This window comes from Aythya ferina (genome assembly GCF_964211825.1).
Source record: "Aythya ferina genome assembly, chromosome: 3".
In the NCBI taxonomy this organism is placed as follows: Eukaryota; Metazoa; Chordata; class Aves; order Anseriformes; family Anatidae; genus Aythya; species Aythya ferina.
In genome coordinates this window covers 98,261,779-98,278,484 of record NC_140298.1, presented here as the reverse complement: position 1 = coordinate 98,278,484, position 16,706 = coordinate 98,261,779, and the positions used below count along the sequence as shown (strand labels likewise).

At 36.6% G+C, this 16,706-nt stretch overlaps 1 protein-coding gene across 22 annotated transcripts in view; it reads left to right on the top strand.

The window, feature by feature from the left end:
* The window catches only part of DLGAP2 (DLG associated protein 2), a 478,278-nt gene that overhangs the window by 364,172 nt on the left and 97,400 nt on the right, over positions 1–16,706 (top strand). For 13 of the 22 annotated variants that reach the window (XM_084515993.1, XM_084515997.1, XM_084515996.1 and 10 more), the window contains 2 exons: positions 187–252; positions 14,812–15,881. In XM_084515993.1, the coding sequence (XP_084372119.1) occupies positions 187–252; positions 14,812–15,881 (1,136 nt within the window). Of the gene's footprint in view, positions 1–186; positions 253–314; positions 462–14,811; positions 15,882–16,706 lie in introns of those variants that run through there. The other 9 variants (XM_084515980.1, XM_084516000.1, XM_084515999.1 and 6 more) reach the window with 2 other exon arrangements.

Sequence of the window (16,706 nt, the reverse complement as noted above, 5' to 3'; positions counted from 1 at the left end):
CACCACTAGAATAAGTGGAAAAAAAGATTACATACTGCAGCTCATAGCACCGCAACAGCATCACAGTATCAGAGATACTGAATGGTAAGAGGTATCATTGGGATGTCAAAACCAGCGGCAAGTTTATGTCTGGATAAACAGAAATATCAGAATTATTAAATAGCTACTTTGTTTCTGTCTTTTCAGAAGAAGAGGGTGGCGATCTGCTCAAGTCGGGCTTCAGTTTTCCAGGGACGCCAGAGGAGGAGCTAGGTACAGATCTCGTCTCTCAGGTCACTTGTACTGCTTGTACCCCAAGGCTGGGTGCAGCCGTGGGGGTAAGGAGGCAGGAGGCTGCTCTGTGGCACAGCCTTTCTCCAGCCACAGAGCCCACAGCGAGCATGGCACCAGGCGGTGTTAATGAGAGTGGTCAAAAGCCTCTCAGCCCCATCCTTCCAGGAGTTTCTCACCTGCTACATAAGGTTAGAGAATCAAAAGTGGAAAGACGTCAGCTCTGGGTAATGTCCAGGCAGCAAATTCAAAAGAAGGTTTTCAAGGAAATTGTCAGCTTTCCTTCTTTTGTCTTTTCTCTCTCTACCCTCCAGACAGCACAATAATTACAGAAAGAGTTTTTTAATGTTACCATTTAAATTTAAAAAATAACAGAAGCATCAAAAAAGTAGAAACTCGTAGAGCTCCTAAGTGAAATCTTGATACATCTGTATCTTAAAGCTATTAGTAAAATACCCCGTTGGCTTCTGTGCAGCCAGTTTAATACCTTTTATGTTGTGCAAAATTGAGTTTCTGTTCCCAGAATTTCATATTTGGATTGTCACTGTTTTATGCAAAATCCATCAAAAATTGTTTTACATGCAATTGCTTTATGTAGTTATTTTTGGAATAGAACTACAGAAAGTGTTTTCTGTATGATTGCTAGTTAAAGCTCCCTTTATTCAAAGTGAGCACGCTTACATTTTAGAACATAGTAATTTTTCTCCTCTTATGCATATGTTCATGTTAATACATTGCAACAGTTTATTCTGTGTTATTATATCTTTGTGTATGAAAACAATGTTGTAAACTCTCACCTTGACTTTGATGTTGCATATTGATAGGAAGGTAAATCATACTTGCTATATTAAGGGGAAAAAAAGAACAGTTTGAACAAGGAGCATGAATTCAGACAAGGGATGTCAGTATATTTAAATAAATTCTTCAAACAGGATTTTCTGAAACAGTTAGTGTTGCCATGACTCAGTTACACTCACATCAGGAATTTCTGTAAACCTTTGGTGTAAAAGTATCTATTTTGGCCTTTTTTGATATCCAGTTGATATCAAAAAGTAAGATTAAAAAAAAGGTTAAGTTCCAAATATTGGACCAAAGGATGTGTTAAGGAAGAGACTGGAGATCATTCAGTTTGGTAAAGGTTACTAGTTTCTCAGCTTCTGCCTAAATTATAATTGTGAAAGAAGGAAGATATAATTAAATGTGAGGCTCCCCAGCAATGTCACAAATGAATCCAATGGAGGATTCACAGAAAGTCACAAGAGAAAGTCTCTCAGTCTTATTAGACATTTGTTTTGTTTGTTTGTTTTTGTTTGTTTAATTTTTCCCTGCTGTCCCGTTTCACAGCATATATGCAGAAGTTCAGATACAGAATTCATTGCCTCTAACAGCTGGAACAGTTGTTAGAGGCATAGTTCAGAGGTAGATCTAAACTGTAGATATCTGGACTTCCCTTAGAGTCAATGAAGAGTGATAGACTTTTCTAGGACATAACAGATTTGACCTACTTTAGAAGCTTAACATAGGGTAAAATGATTCATGCCCTAGAAGTATGTCAAAACTGTTCTTCCCATTTGAGAAAGAAATAAAGGATTTCTGAAGCAAGAGCAAATAAAAGTCAAGAATATTAAATGTTAAGTGTGTACAGGATTAAGGAGCCTCATATGAAATAGTTAATCAAAGATTAACACAAAGATATATGCTAAAGTGATCGATTATCCAGCACCCTGATTACAAAGCAGAGGGGGGAAGAATCAACACAAATGAGGAACAGGAAAGTAAAGAAAAACAAGAACAAAGTCTTTCTACAAAGAACCACTCTACAAAGAAACTAAACTGCTTTAGAAAACTTCAGCTGTCCTGAAGTTTCTGGCCAGAGGACAGAAAAAAAGGCACTAAAATGGAAGAAAGAGCTATCCTTGCTCCTAAGTGTTGGGTCCCTTTTGATGTCCTCTGTTAGTAAGTGCCAAAGTTCACTAGATAATGAACGGAGAGAAGTGAATACCTTTAGTATTTCTGGAAGGAAAATACTGTCTTCCCTACTTAACTGCAAAACTGTAGATGTCCAAAATAGGTGGACTGGATCCCATCAGTAATGTAAAAGCATATGATGTCCCTTTATAAAGAACCTCTGTTAAAAAGGAGCATAGTATGGAATATGGAAATTGTCAAGACTTTCCGAAAGTTTAGGGTTAGTCAGCTGAGTTCAGTATAGATAAAAGCAGCTATGTTTTATGCTATTATATATAATTTATGCTACTGTAGACAGCTGAGATGTAGTTGTTTGTGTGTCTCTTTATGTTGTTACCTGAGAGTTTGACTTCAAATCTGTGATCTGAACCATTATTAATGCCCAGAATACCAACATGTATAAAGATAAGCATTCACTGGAGAGTAACATGAATCTGTGTGGATACTCTAAGAATCTGTGTGGATGCTCTAATCACTGGGCTATGGAATAGGTCTCTCATTTTCTATCCAAGTGACTATTTAATATTTTTTTTTGAATGAACTGCCTCAGTCTGAAAGACTGCTAGAGAAAAAAAAAAAAAAAAAAAAAAAAAAAAAAGAGAGAGCTTTCCTTGAGAAGTACAGTAATTGCCCCAAGTCAAGGCAGAGCAGAGATGATATTCTTTATGGTAGTTCTAACTAACTGCAGGGCCATTCATTATGTTGGATTCTTATACCTGCTCAGTGTCCCAAGGATCTTCAAGCTACAATCTCTCTGGTATTGAAAGATCTCTGGCTCCAGGCCCTTATTTGTAAAATAGGCTTAATATTTCCTACTGAGGTTTCTGGGCTTTGGTGGGAATTAATTAATGTTTGCATAGTATTTCACCAGAGTGAAAATGCTGAATAATCACTAAATAATATTATTAATACAATGATCCACTGCCTTAATTGGGAAAAGGTATCAAGGGAAGGGACTGATCTCAACTGTTACATTATTGATCCTCTAAAAGAGCTCATTAGTTAATACAGGCAGAAATGCAATGGATTCTTTTAAAAGAGCTTACCCAAGCATTCATAGTCTTTTCTCAAGAACAATATTGCACAGCTTTTCCATTGCCATTTCTTTAACAGAGATTAGGGTGATAAGTATTTTCGTGGTTACAAGGTTCACTCTCACACCAAAAAATCCTGATCTTTTCACTAGAAACATCTGGAATAAGCAACTTAATAAAGGTACCAGGGCATGATAGCAGGATGAAGAGCTCTGGCATAACATGATCTCAAGCTACTCACTCAGCAAGGAAACGATTTCTTCCAGTTCCAAACTTTCTTCTATCCAGTAGTAGATAAAATCTGAACAATGTCACATGTGGTACTATACTTTTCTGTACAAACTGGAAACTTCTCACAATCTTATTCATTTTAGGCATGTGTAGGGAAAAGCAACAATTTGCTTTGGGTGTCAAAAACAAATAGTGCAATCTTGGCAAGAGACATATGGAAAATGTGCCATGTTTAAATGCTACTTAAAGAGAATAAAACCCACCAACATGGGAACATGGAAGATAGGGTGAATTTTTCTGTAAATATAGATTTTAATTGGTACTACAGGCACGCAGTACAGAGGGAAAATAGATTATTGAAAACATATTTTGACTCCTTTTTATAGGCAAGAAAAGCATTTATTTTACGAGAGTTAAACATTTAGCTTCCAGTGTTATGCAAAGAAAGAAAATTTGCATTAAAGGCTTTTTGCTTCAGTAAATTTGTTCTGACTACAAGAAATGAAAGGATATTGAGTTGATGTTAGGTAGAAGGTTAAAACATATAAAATGGGTTGCATTTACTAATAGTGTTCTTAACCTGCCCTAGTTGCAAAGTAAACTGTAAGGGAGTTTAGGGATGGGTTATAAAAATATATTTTTATTTCACGGTTGTTGCAGTCATGCTTTTGATTAATTGGTATGGTTCAAGTGTCAGCCAGTAACTCATGGTTATTCAATCACTTTTGATTGCATGATCATGCCATTATGACCTTATGTGTTGAAAGGAAAAAAGGATATAGCCGTTCTTGAAATCAAAAAAATAAATAAAGGCCTGACTTTCCAGTTTGTCTGTCTTTCTACCTAATTACCCAGCCTTGCTCAGCACAGTCGGTCTGAACACTGTGGACATTTTATACATTTTAGTTTCTTATAACAAGTATGACAAGAAAATTTCCCAAGGACAAACAAACACTCAACTGTCCTCTGTGTCAGATCCATGCCTCAGTTCGCCTTCCCTCAGAGTATCCAGGGATAGTTAAACAGGTGTAAACTTGGGCTGGAGGGTATGGGACTTCACTCAGACAAAAGGCTTGGCCACACAGAATAAACTGTTACAGAAACATCCCAGTAGTTAGCAGATATAGTAACAGGCACTTCATCTTAAATTTACTTTATACTTATTTTTTTATACATTATACTTAATACTTAAGTGGACATATATATCAGTGGGCTGAATGTATCTCCACTCTGACAGCCCTTGGAGGTACTGAGACTACTTTTACACTGGTGCTATGGAGAACAGAGGTGGGGAGTCTACAAGAGATACCCACAAAGTTTAACTTTAGCCTGGTGAGGCAAGGGCAAGCCTGTCTGTAGCTGTTGTCATCACTTCCCATGGCTTTATCCCAGACCACAGAAAAAAAATCATATCTGAACTGGAAATCCTGGCTGCAACTTTCCCAAGTTCTAACCACAGCACTATCCTTCTGCCATATAATAAAATTATGTAGACAGAGAGTTTGGTATAGAGGTGTGGAAGTCTTTTAAATTTATGGGCAGGTTTAAATATGAGACACCCCAACAACTGTCTCTTGTTTGCTCATTGAGACTAGCTGAACAGATATTGCAACAACAACAAAAAAGACTCCAGCATACTTCTAAATAATTTAACATCAGATCCTTGTTTTTCCTCTATCCAGAAGCTGTAGTGTAGAAAATTATGGATGTGATGATCAAGACCTCAGAAAATGTTAATGAAGTAATGGGGAGTGTTTGTCAGAGAACAAATTTTGAACTTATGCTTGAGTGCAGATTTCTGTGAATTGCTTTCATTCACAGAATGGAACTATATCATATGGCCTGAGCATCATATACAAACATAATAAATATTGTGCATTTTAATTTTATGCTGTTGGCAACAAATGATTGCAAACAATCTACAGACCAGAAGTTATTTGTAGAAATTAAACACCTCACAATATCAGATAACTCTGCAAAAATCCCATTAGGCCCAAGGTCAATTCACAAACACAAAAAGATATTTGTAAGGGTGTAAGATTAATCAAATGGCTTATTTACTATGAATTATTCATCTGTTTCTACTACCAAATACAAAAGAGTTTACATATTTGTTACTTTGCCAAGAAGCAAAATATTTTTGGTCTAAATGAGATATGCATTCAGACAGGATTGGCCAGATGAGGAGGTTCCTAAGTTCAGTAGCAGAGGAAATATTTTTTCCAAACAGAAGCTTAGTCCAATTGTTAGACCACATCTGGAATACTAACTCCAGTATCTGCACTAGAAGGAATGAAAGACCTTTTCAAGGAAAAGAGAGAAAGAGGACATGAGGAGAAGGTGATAAAACAGCTTGAGTTATACTTCACACTTGGATTGTGGGATGTTAGCAAATGAGGGACGTTTTTCTCTTCCTCATGCTCTGATGACCTGGATCACCTGGATATACAGCTGATCCTCAGCACTTACTTTTCTGTAGACAAAAGTACTTATGTTTCTGTAGACAGGGGAACAGCTCCAGTGAAGATGAGAGACTGACTCATCTGAATGCCTCACTGTGCCTGCCTGCTCCACTAAGTGTCTTCCCTTCTTTGTCTCCTTTTAACACGATAAAACGTGCAGCCTTTTAAAGGTATTCCCTTGATGGGCAGTTTAAGTGATGTGCTTGTCAATCCTCCAGAAAAAAAAAAAAAAAAAAATCATGCTCTGCCTCCACATGTTTGTTATGGACTGCTTAAACTCTTTCTAGAACAGAACAGTTGATATGGGCAAAGTCAAGGTGGTGGAGGTACTTCCAGCATGGATGTAGATGACCACAGCTTTGCCTCACAGTGCCAGCCACTGATTCAGTTTGTCTTCATAAGGGGCTTTGTGCTACTGTGACTGTAGTAGGATAAACACCAGCAAATACTCTTTATAGAGTTCAGACTTTCACTACCGAGTTCCTTTTCACCTTTCACAACAACTGTCTTGTGCCATTCCATTTCACTTTTACACATTTCTACAAACTCATTTTCCCTTTATAAATAACCAGCCAGCATCATGATGTCTCAGATTTGGTATGGGTGCATGGTACTTACACCACCACCACCTCATTCCAGGAGCAGGGTTCACAGTTTGACCCATCATTTGGGTGCTAAAGGTTGCAGGAAAAAGCAATGAATATCTGCAATGTTTCTCACAGACCCAAAATAGAGCTCAGTCAGGCAGAAAAAGAGACAGCACCCTCATTTGAAAAACTCACAGTCTGAAGGTTATGGAAAGAGGGAGATTGTCTGCCTGTTACTATGGCAACATGTTTAAAAGGGAACTTGTTACCAAGCTGCTGTTTCTTCCTGCACCCCATAGGAAAATCCGGATGAGACCTCCTCCATCTCAGTGGGTTGAGCAGAGCAGAAAAGTTCACAATACAATGACAAAGCAGCAAGAGCTGGCACCAAGGGTGTACAGCCAAGCAGATAATGATGAACTCTTAAAAGTGGAAAAAAAATAAAAATGTTTTAGGTTAAACCAAGGCTGAAACTTTGACATTTTTGGTGAATTTAAGGCTACAAAGAACTGATGCTGAAACAAACAACCAAACAAAAAACAAATGATTTTCTTAATAATTTTCTTCAGTTCTGACAATTTAAAGGTTGCATTAAATGTGTTATTTATTTATTTATTTATTTATTTATTTATTTAAGTAAAGGGTATTTTGAAATAGAAAGGTATTTTAAATTGAACAGCCGTATGTTCTCTGGCAATAATCAATGCTTCTGAGAATTAATGCTTACGTTATTTCATTCCCAAAAGAGCTCTCGACAAAATAAGCGAATCTTTAAAATACACTCTTTTTTATGGAATAATAGCAGCAATTTGGAAGGAATGTATGGTAAATATTTTTGCTTGGATGTAGAAAGTTCTTGCAGTCCCCTCAGAGAGTGGTACTACAGAGAATGGTAAATTTCCTGTCATGAATAGTCATGAATAAAGGGCAAATTAAGAAGATTTTCAGAAATACTAAGCAAAAATAAATAAATAAATAAATAAATCACTCAAGGAAGAAGTTCATATATACCAGCTTTATTTGTTACATTTATTTTTCATCTGATAGAAAAGAAATCTTGGAAATTTGGTAGGTCCAGCTGAATTGCTTGGTCCAAGTGGTTTGTATTACATTTTGGTCTCACTGGCATCCATGGCAGGATTCCAGAAGGACCAGTTTCATACAAGTTTCATACCCCATTCCATCCTTTTTCCAAATGGAGACCCTTGCAGGATCTTTGTACATTTGGTCCAATTCAAGATGAGCTGTGCTTTCTGTGATACAGAGCCCTGATCAGAGGTGATCCTCCTCAAGTGACAATATTCATAGGTAACTAAACAAGAACTTTTCTCAGCAAATGTTTATGACTAACTCCAGTCCCAGTGAAGTTAATGGGAGATTTGTCATTGCCATGTGACAAGGATTTCCCCTTTTCTTCTAGAGTTATGTGCAGATTCCTCTATAAATCCTTAAGCTCTACTACCCAATTACTCTAGTTCTCTTTAACTGCTTAGGTGCATAGTAAACACATTTGTCAGAGTCTCTGATGAGAAAGTGGTTGCATTTTAATGACACAAAGGGAATCTGATTGTCCCCTATATTTATACTAATAAGATCCAAAATTTTCTGTTTGGGGAAAATAAGTTTGTAAAACTATATACAAGAAGGAACAAAAAAAGTTTAATGGTGTCGGGCTGGCATTTCTGGTCAGTATTTGGAATCATCATAGACAATTTTCTTGTAGCCTGTTTTTAAATAGCACTCACATAGTGAAGCCTTGTTTAACGACATACAACCGTATTTCTCCATATTACAGGAAAATGTTTACAGATTAATTAGTTTAGATCAACCAAATTCTGATACTTTATATTTTTGTCAATAGCTTCACTGATCACAGTCTGTGAAAAAGTGGCAGTCATGAATCATTTTGTGGGCTTAACTCTGTCACAGAACTGTTGTAAAAATGAATAGTGGTGATGTACGTTGAACTTGAAAAGCACTATGCAGATCTGCATGTTACATACCGATCAATACTAGGACATCAAGCCAATGGAAATCAATTTTGCATCACACTCAGGGCTCCCTGCATTCCTCCACTTCAACCCTCGGAGCTTCTTGCAATTCCCATATTTCCTCTCTGGGATTTCTGTCCTGTTCCTTGTTGCAACCTTGGAAGCAACATTGTGCCTCTCATTTCTCCCAGACAAGTCAAGGTCCCATTCTTCCATCTATAAGATGTGGGTATGTTGTCAATCCAGGTTTCCTTTCTTTTCTTTCATTTCTCCTTTTTCACTTATGACATGCTCCATTCTCTCATTATGTGTTGTAATCTTGCTTCAACATGTCTCTGGTCACTGCTTTCCCCAGTTACCAAGTTGTTGGTGTTTATTTCCTACCAGTTAATGCTACTCTGTGTTCCCCAAAATTCAATATCTTACCCCCCTACCCTACCACCACCATCATATCAAAGATCCCATTCTCACTCATGAACATTACTTTACTATACAACCGTATTATCTCAGAAATAAATCCATTGGGCTGTTAGCTTGCCAATCTACTAATCTCTATTTGAAAGATGGATGGAGCTGAAGTAAAAGAATTGTTGTGCTGAAAGATATAATTGGGTGCCATGAAATATTTGTTCCACCTGCAGGTATCTGCGTCAGTGCTCAAAACTGTGAATGTACTAAATACATGGCAGCATTCCACATGCTCCTTATTTTTCCCTTTGGGTTTTCTGACTTGGCTCCAAATTATTATGTTCTGGTCACTGATGCAGTTTTAGGAATAAAATTTGCATGTCCATTTTTATCTAACACAGGAGTTATAAAAAACATCTTATCCTTGGTCATTATTCATCATGTGGTTCCACTGAATTAGCTTGGGCTGTCAAATCATTTTCCATATTTTAGCATTAGACGTGTGCTTCAGATCACCTAACTTTAGATATTTATGATGTAGTTTTCTGCATTGGAACCTGTCACCCACATCTTTCCCTATAGTCAGCAGAGATAAATATGTCCTTGAAGGATGGTATTCATCCGACATTTTTGAGACACGTAGTTCAGGCTGAGATGAATCATGCTGGTTTCTCACATTCCAAAATAAAACCACATCCAGATGGCCTATTTGCAATAATTCTTGGCCCGTGCTATGCTTGAAATCATATCTACATTTTGGTTGGAAAAGTCCTATTTACATTGTCTGAAACTACAATGGCAACCATTTAACTATAGACTGATCACCTCTTACAGCTCTTTTTAGTCTACTAGTATAAACACTGCCATATGTGTCTACCACAAAGACCACTCAGGGTACTGAACAGACAGGCATTTATTTTTCAGGCTTGTTTCAGGTGCCTAAGTGTCAGAACAAGACAGGAATTCAGATACAGCCTGTGACTCATGTTTGTTTGATAGCCTTGAGCATTTTGGCGCTTGGCTTTACATCCTCAGAACTGCCTACTTCTCTCTTTTGACTGTACAGGGACACTGGATGCATAGATGACCTTGTTGCTATAGCCCTGGTAGAACTGATTATCTGTTTTTGAGGATATGCTACCCCTCAAACTTCAATATTTCAAGTAAGCAGCCTGAGGTGTTAGATGGGAAGTCACAAATAGGTAGTACCATGTGCTGTGCAAATGCATCAAGCCAATGTAACAGACAATACAAGCCATCTTCTAAAGCTGGAGGTTAAAGCCAGGTAATCACTTCAATTCCTCTTTAATGTAAATTTTATATGAGGTATTGTGCTACATAGATAGGTTGAAAATCTCTGAATAGCAGCTTAGGGCATTTCCAGAATTTCTTCCTTGCACTTGTCAGGTTAGTCACTCATCTAGTCCCTGGATGTGCTCCTTTTCATGGTTAGGAAAAAAAAAAAAAAAATCACAACAAGTTAATAAGGAAACAGTGCTCATCTGATGCTGGGGACTGCAGTCCTTGGACAGACAAATCTCCAGCTAACACATTTTATTTATGCATTTGTAAGATTTAATATGTACTTATTTGATTAATATACTTGATTTTAAAACATTCAATATTTGTATTAGTTATAGGTTAGTCTGTGAGGATATTTTTTTTTTCATAATACATTCCAGGTATTGTAATGATGCTTCACAAGCTTACTTTCAATGCATAACAGACAAAAAATATTTGTAACAAAAAGATTTGTGGAGACATACACTTGTTTGAAAGTCAGAGATTCCCAGTGCTTTTGTACTGATTCTTTTTAGCAAAGAGCAGTGTTCTGTGAACTCAAAGATGCAAAATCCTAATTTTTCATTGCTTAAAGTTTTTTTGTCCCTTTTGCCCTAGCACATTTACATGCAGTCTAATTCATCATTTCAAACAATATTGTTGGTCATTGTATCTCTCTTTTTTCCCTTGATACTGACTGACACAAGGAAGAAGCTTGAATGCTCTATAAATTATGACCAGTCCCTGAAGACATAAAACTAACATCTGCCTTGAATATGAGAGCAGCTGTGTTAGCATCAGAAAGTAGAGAAGAATAACCAGGAAAAAAGAGCAGAAAAGGACATGGCCTGACAGGGAAAGAGGTGTAAAAGACAGGAAAGGATACAGAAATCCTCGAATATGTCAAGGTTAAAGGTTTACTTATATTTGTGCAGTAGTTTCTGGAAAGAAGAGCCTTGAGAGATTTTCAGGGTTTTGGAACTACTGGATTCTCCATGATTGAACCTGAAAAAAAGAGCTATTCCCATGCCCAACTGTATTTTTATCATATTCCATTCCTCTGTTTGCTTGGGGTTATGTTTGCTTTTTGTGTTCCTTCAGTTCATTGGTTCTGATGGTGGCAATTTCTTGGTAAGGTACTAAACACATTAGTATCCTCAGTTACTTTGGTATTTTTATAGTGATTGCCCTAAGAAATTATAGGAGCTGATGTAAATAATAATAATAATAATAATAATAATAATAATAATAATAATAATAATAATAATAATAATGCATATATTATTATCTTCAATAAATATTTAAAATTCCAGTCATTATCCAATCTGTCATTACTGGATTATTCTGTCATTTATTATTTTTATACAAAATGTTATGATCTTACCTTTCTCTTTAAACAAATCAGGAAAAAAATATATTAATATTGTGGCTTTACATATTTTTATCAATCAACTGAGCTGTGGATGTTGACCACAGACACACTTTCAGCTTCTTACAAATGTTAGAAAAGCATGTTAGCCTAACTGAATTTTAAGCTAGCACATTTTTCTTTGTGTTTCTGGCAGGCTAAGAGCTACCACATGGTCAATTACACTGGCCTGGTATCATACAGTAATTCATTCAGCCATAGCTCAACTGTTTCTTTGAGCCCTGAAACAGACCTCACAAACAAAGTTGAATGAATAGAACAAAGCACAGGTGACTTGACAAATATATATATAATAATGCAAAATTTTGAAGATTTTAAGAGGTTTTATAAGAAGTAAAGGTGTGTAAAAACAGGTTTGATGTCCCAAACAGATCCCAGACTTAAAAAGAGCGATAAATTTAGAAGGTGCACATGTTAAGACTTTATTTAGTATCAGCTACTCTCCCTGGCAGATTTTAGAGGGGAAAATTACTTTTGGAAAGTACCCCTTTTTAATTCAGTTTTTAATTATTTCGATTATGCTTATTAAATGCCTATAGCAGTTTTCAGCTACTATATCTCAAGCACAAAAAAAAAAATCAAAATTTCCATGAGGCACATAAAATGCCATACAACTATGAAAACAACTTACAGAAAATTGTATTTTTTCTATAGTTGCACTGTGCTTGAATCATCAGGAATCATGAGGGATGGAAAAAGCTGTTAGATTGCCCATTGCAGTGCAATCAAGTTATGCTGTATCACATTCCTAGGGAATATATCAGGATGAAACTGTTCAAAGTCTTCTGGGCTGTGTTTGATACTGTATGAGGCCAGTAGTTCTGTTCTAGGGAGCTCGTTTAAATGAGTTCTTTGCTCCTGGCTAGCTCTTTCTTTCCTTCTGCATGTCTGCCATGTCTTTTTGTTTTGTTTTGTTTTGAAATGCAATGGCAATTCACAGATGTAGTGGAAGAGTTACCTTCATTCATAAATGTGCAAGATGGTGATGAAAAGGCTTGGGGACAGCTCTTGTGTGTCACTTTCATGGAAGAGCTTCCTTCCACCTCTCTTTGACTCATACAGCTGTGAAAATGAAAACCAGCAAATCCACAAGCATTTCAGAAAACATTGCCTATGTTCCAGTTTACTTTCCTGTAAAAGGAGAATAGTGCCTTCCACATCTCATAGGATTGTAAAAGCTAATGCAGTAATTTCTGTCAGGTGCTTTGGAAAACCCTTTGTGGGAAGTAAAGTCTAAGTTCAACACATTGACCATTATTATTCCCCTGATAATGTCTGGTAATATGCTGGGTTAAGTGCCATTTATTACAATGCTGCTTATGTGGCTGAATCCCAAAACACTGTTATAACTTACTTCTTTATCTATATATAGCTGTACTTTTAATTGGATGATCCAAAATATGTTATTTCAGGGAAACAATTATATTTCATTTTTGCAACTATATTTATGCAGGGTATTATAAGCTGAATAGTACAACAGATTGGGTAATGAACAGTAATTAGTTCTTATTTTAATGTGAAAAACTAAGTAAAAGAAACTGTTAAAAAACAAATTAGAAGCAGAAAAGGATATGCACACATACATATGCCATGATAAAGTCTAGAGGTGAAATTTAGACACAATTCCATATTTGACTTTATTGTAGCAGGATTGCACCAAGGATTAAGATTATTTTATTGTTTATTAGTTTAATTCTACATTCATTTTAAAACATTATGTGGAGCTTTTTTGAAATTAAAATGCAATAAAATTAATTAAGCATCTACCACTACGGGAAACGTATAGCATTTAGGTTGTAAGATTGAATGCTGAATAGGTTTTGATTTGTTTCAGGACAATATGCAGGTGTTGAGCTCTCACCAGCAGTGGGAACTTTTAGGACAGATTTTATATATGCTTAGACATCACTCAGAGTGCTCTTTGGCTAGTGTGTTATCTCTAGAAGTTGGTACTCAGTGTCAGGTTATATTGCTATATATAATGATATTCTCTGGTTTCCATTTTGGTCCAGGCCTTCAAATTCTTTACATCAGGCACCTGTGCAAGATTGCTTTTTAGAGCAAATTTACAGAAAGACTGTGCTAAGTGGGTTGTAAGCATAAACACATGCATCTGTCTGGTCCTCTAAAGGATTGTCATGCATCCTATATGTTTGTCTGATTTTGAATTGTTGCTTAAATAAGCTGAAATTGAGGAGGGAAAGTGTTTGATATTTTGTTTGTAGCATTTGACAGCCACTAGGAATTGCATGAAATAAAAGAATATCAAAGGCTCAAGTATCCAAATCTTTACTTACAAGCTACATTTATTGAGTAATCATGCTTGTTTAATAACTACAGTTGAAGCACATGATCCATAGGAACAAATATTCTAGTATATAATAATCAGTAGCTTGTACCTAATGATATTTGTTCTCTCTGGAATAACAGATTTTTAAAATAAATATTTTGTAGTTTGTATATCAAAGAAAAAAATAGTCTAATAGACATGTTTGTACATGTATGGGAATAGTGATAATAGATCTGGACGAATGATAATACATGTTCAAATAGTATGAAAAGATTATTTGTAAGCCATTTATTGATATAAAAATTGAGCTTGATTTCAGCATGTTCACATTCTTTTTCTTTCTACTGTTTATTTTTTGTGTTTATGAACAGTGTACTTGGGATCTTGAAGCTGAGATTCGTTTAAGAAAATGAAGCTGTGTGTGATAAGGAAATGACTCTTTACATATCTTTAGGTTAATATATCCAACTGAGGAACCCCAGGAATAGAAATCAGACCCACATTGTTTAAATGACTAGACACAAAGGTTGACATATGAATTCCAAATATCAGATAATAAACTGAATACTTGAGTGTATCCATTAAATGCATTTGAGTAAATTTGCATAATGAATAACTTCATGAAATTGTAAAGCCGCTAGCAGACAATTTTGCAGACAGGAAGAAGACTGCATTCACCTCATAAATTGCTTATAGTGAGTAATTTCATCATTTTAAAATGGTGAATGAAATCCTATGAATGATGAGACTTTCCACTGAGTTTATAGAGAAAATTAGTTTAGTTTTGCAATGTACTTGGATTTTGCAAGTTAATCTTTTAATCAGACAGATAACATACATTTTATGTGTTCTCCTGACAGACCAGCAGTACTCATGGTCGCCTTCTCAGCACTTCAATGAAGAAAGATACTCTCCTGCTCCGAGGAATATGAAAGGATTATCTGGCAGTCGCAACCAACCACAGTTATGTTCAGCTCATACTTGTGGCTTAGCATCCCCTGAAGATTGCGAACACACCCACGACCATATCCACCATGGGCAGGAGCCAAGGCAATCGTATCTTCTCAGCCCCACGGAGAGTTGCCCGATGGACCACCATCGTTGCTCACCACGCAGCTCCATTCATTCTGAATGCATGATGATGCCCATGGTAATGGGCGATCACATGTCAAGTAGCACTTTCCCCAGAATGCACTACAGCTCTCATTACGACACAAGAGACGACTGCGCCATGTCTCACGGTAACCCTAAGATTAACCGTATTCCTGCGAATCTTTTGGACCAGTTTGAAAAACAACTTCCTCTTCACCGGGATGGTTTTCACACCTTACAGTACCAGAGGACCTCAACAGCTGCAGAACAACGCAGTGAGAGCCCAGGAAGAATACGCCATCTTGTTCATTCAGTCCAGAAACTTTTTACTAAATCTCATTCTCTGGAAGGATCATCCAAGGGCAATGTTAATGGAACAAAGGGAGACAGTCGAGGGGATGACCATCATCATGGGCACCATTCCAAGCATAGCAAAAGGAGTAAAAGCAAGGAGCGAAAACCAGAAACCAAGCATAAATCTGGAATGAGCAGCTGGTGGAGCTCTGATGATAATTTGGACAGTGATAGCACTTATCGAACCCCTAGTGTGGTAAATAGGCACCATACGGATCATATATCCCATTGCTACCCTGAGGCACTCCAGGGACATTTTGGGGATCTCTCATTGAAGACTTCCAAAAGTAACAATGACGTGAAATGTTCAGCTTGTGAAGGGCTAGCAATGACCCCTGATGGTAAATACATGAAAAGGAGTTCTTGGTCCACGCTTACAGTAAGTCAAGCTAAAGAAGCTTATCGCAAATCATCACTGAACTTAGATAAGCCTCTGGTTCATCAGGAAATCAAACCTTCCTTGAGGCCATGCCATTACCTTCAGGTAAGAGGAAGACTTTCTTAATATTTGTAATGGAAACAGAAACACAGTTGATGTCATAAAGTCATTGTAAAATAAAAGGGTCCTGTGCATATCTCTCTTAAGTGTATCTGTATGGAATTCAGACATTCCATGAAAGTGAAAAAAAATCTTGCTTTACTCTTTGTGTATAAGGCACAGGTAAAAACATATATAAAACTGGTGTGATATAAATTAGTTTAATGTCAGTGGATTTGTTGTCATCTTCAGAGTTCATGTTGCACATCTCAGAAAAATTCATAAATCAAATTTTAAAAGGGCAGTTCACCCAAAGTCTGGGGCTAGAAAAAAATGTGTCAAATACAACTGAAGATGAGTGATTTTAAAAACAGGTTGTGTGGAATCCTATTTTTGTGTTTCTTTTCTCCAGGTTAAGTAAGAAGACAATAGATATACTGGCTTACTGATTTGCTTTTTCTTGATGATGATTACTCACAAAATTCCATTTAGTGACTGGGTATCCAAAATCATGTTGAAGTGAGCCTCTTTTGAGTTCATACTATAAGCCATCTTTGTTGAAAGTTACATGAGATCCTTGGGAAGACAGATATCTCAGATCTGGTACTCAGACTATTTGTGGGAATACACGTTTTCTTTAGCAGTTCCCACTTTCTCCTACATTTGAACTCAAACCTGCTGCTTGCTGCCATTTGCCACCCCAAAATCATGCTAGTGTAGCTATTTATGATGCTGCACAATGATTTGGATCTTGAAGTGATAAGGTTTTTAAAAAAATGTTCCAAAATATGTCTTTTCGGATGTTGACATCACTTACATGGCCTAGGTCCA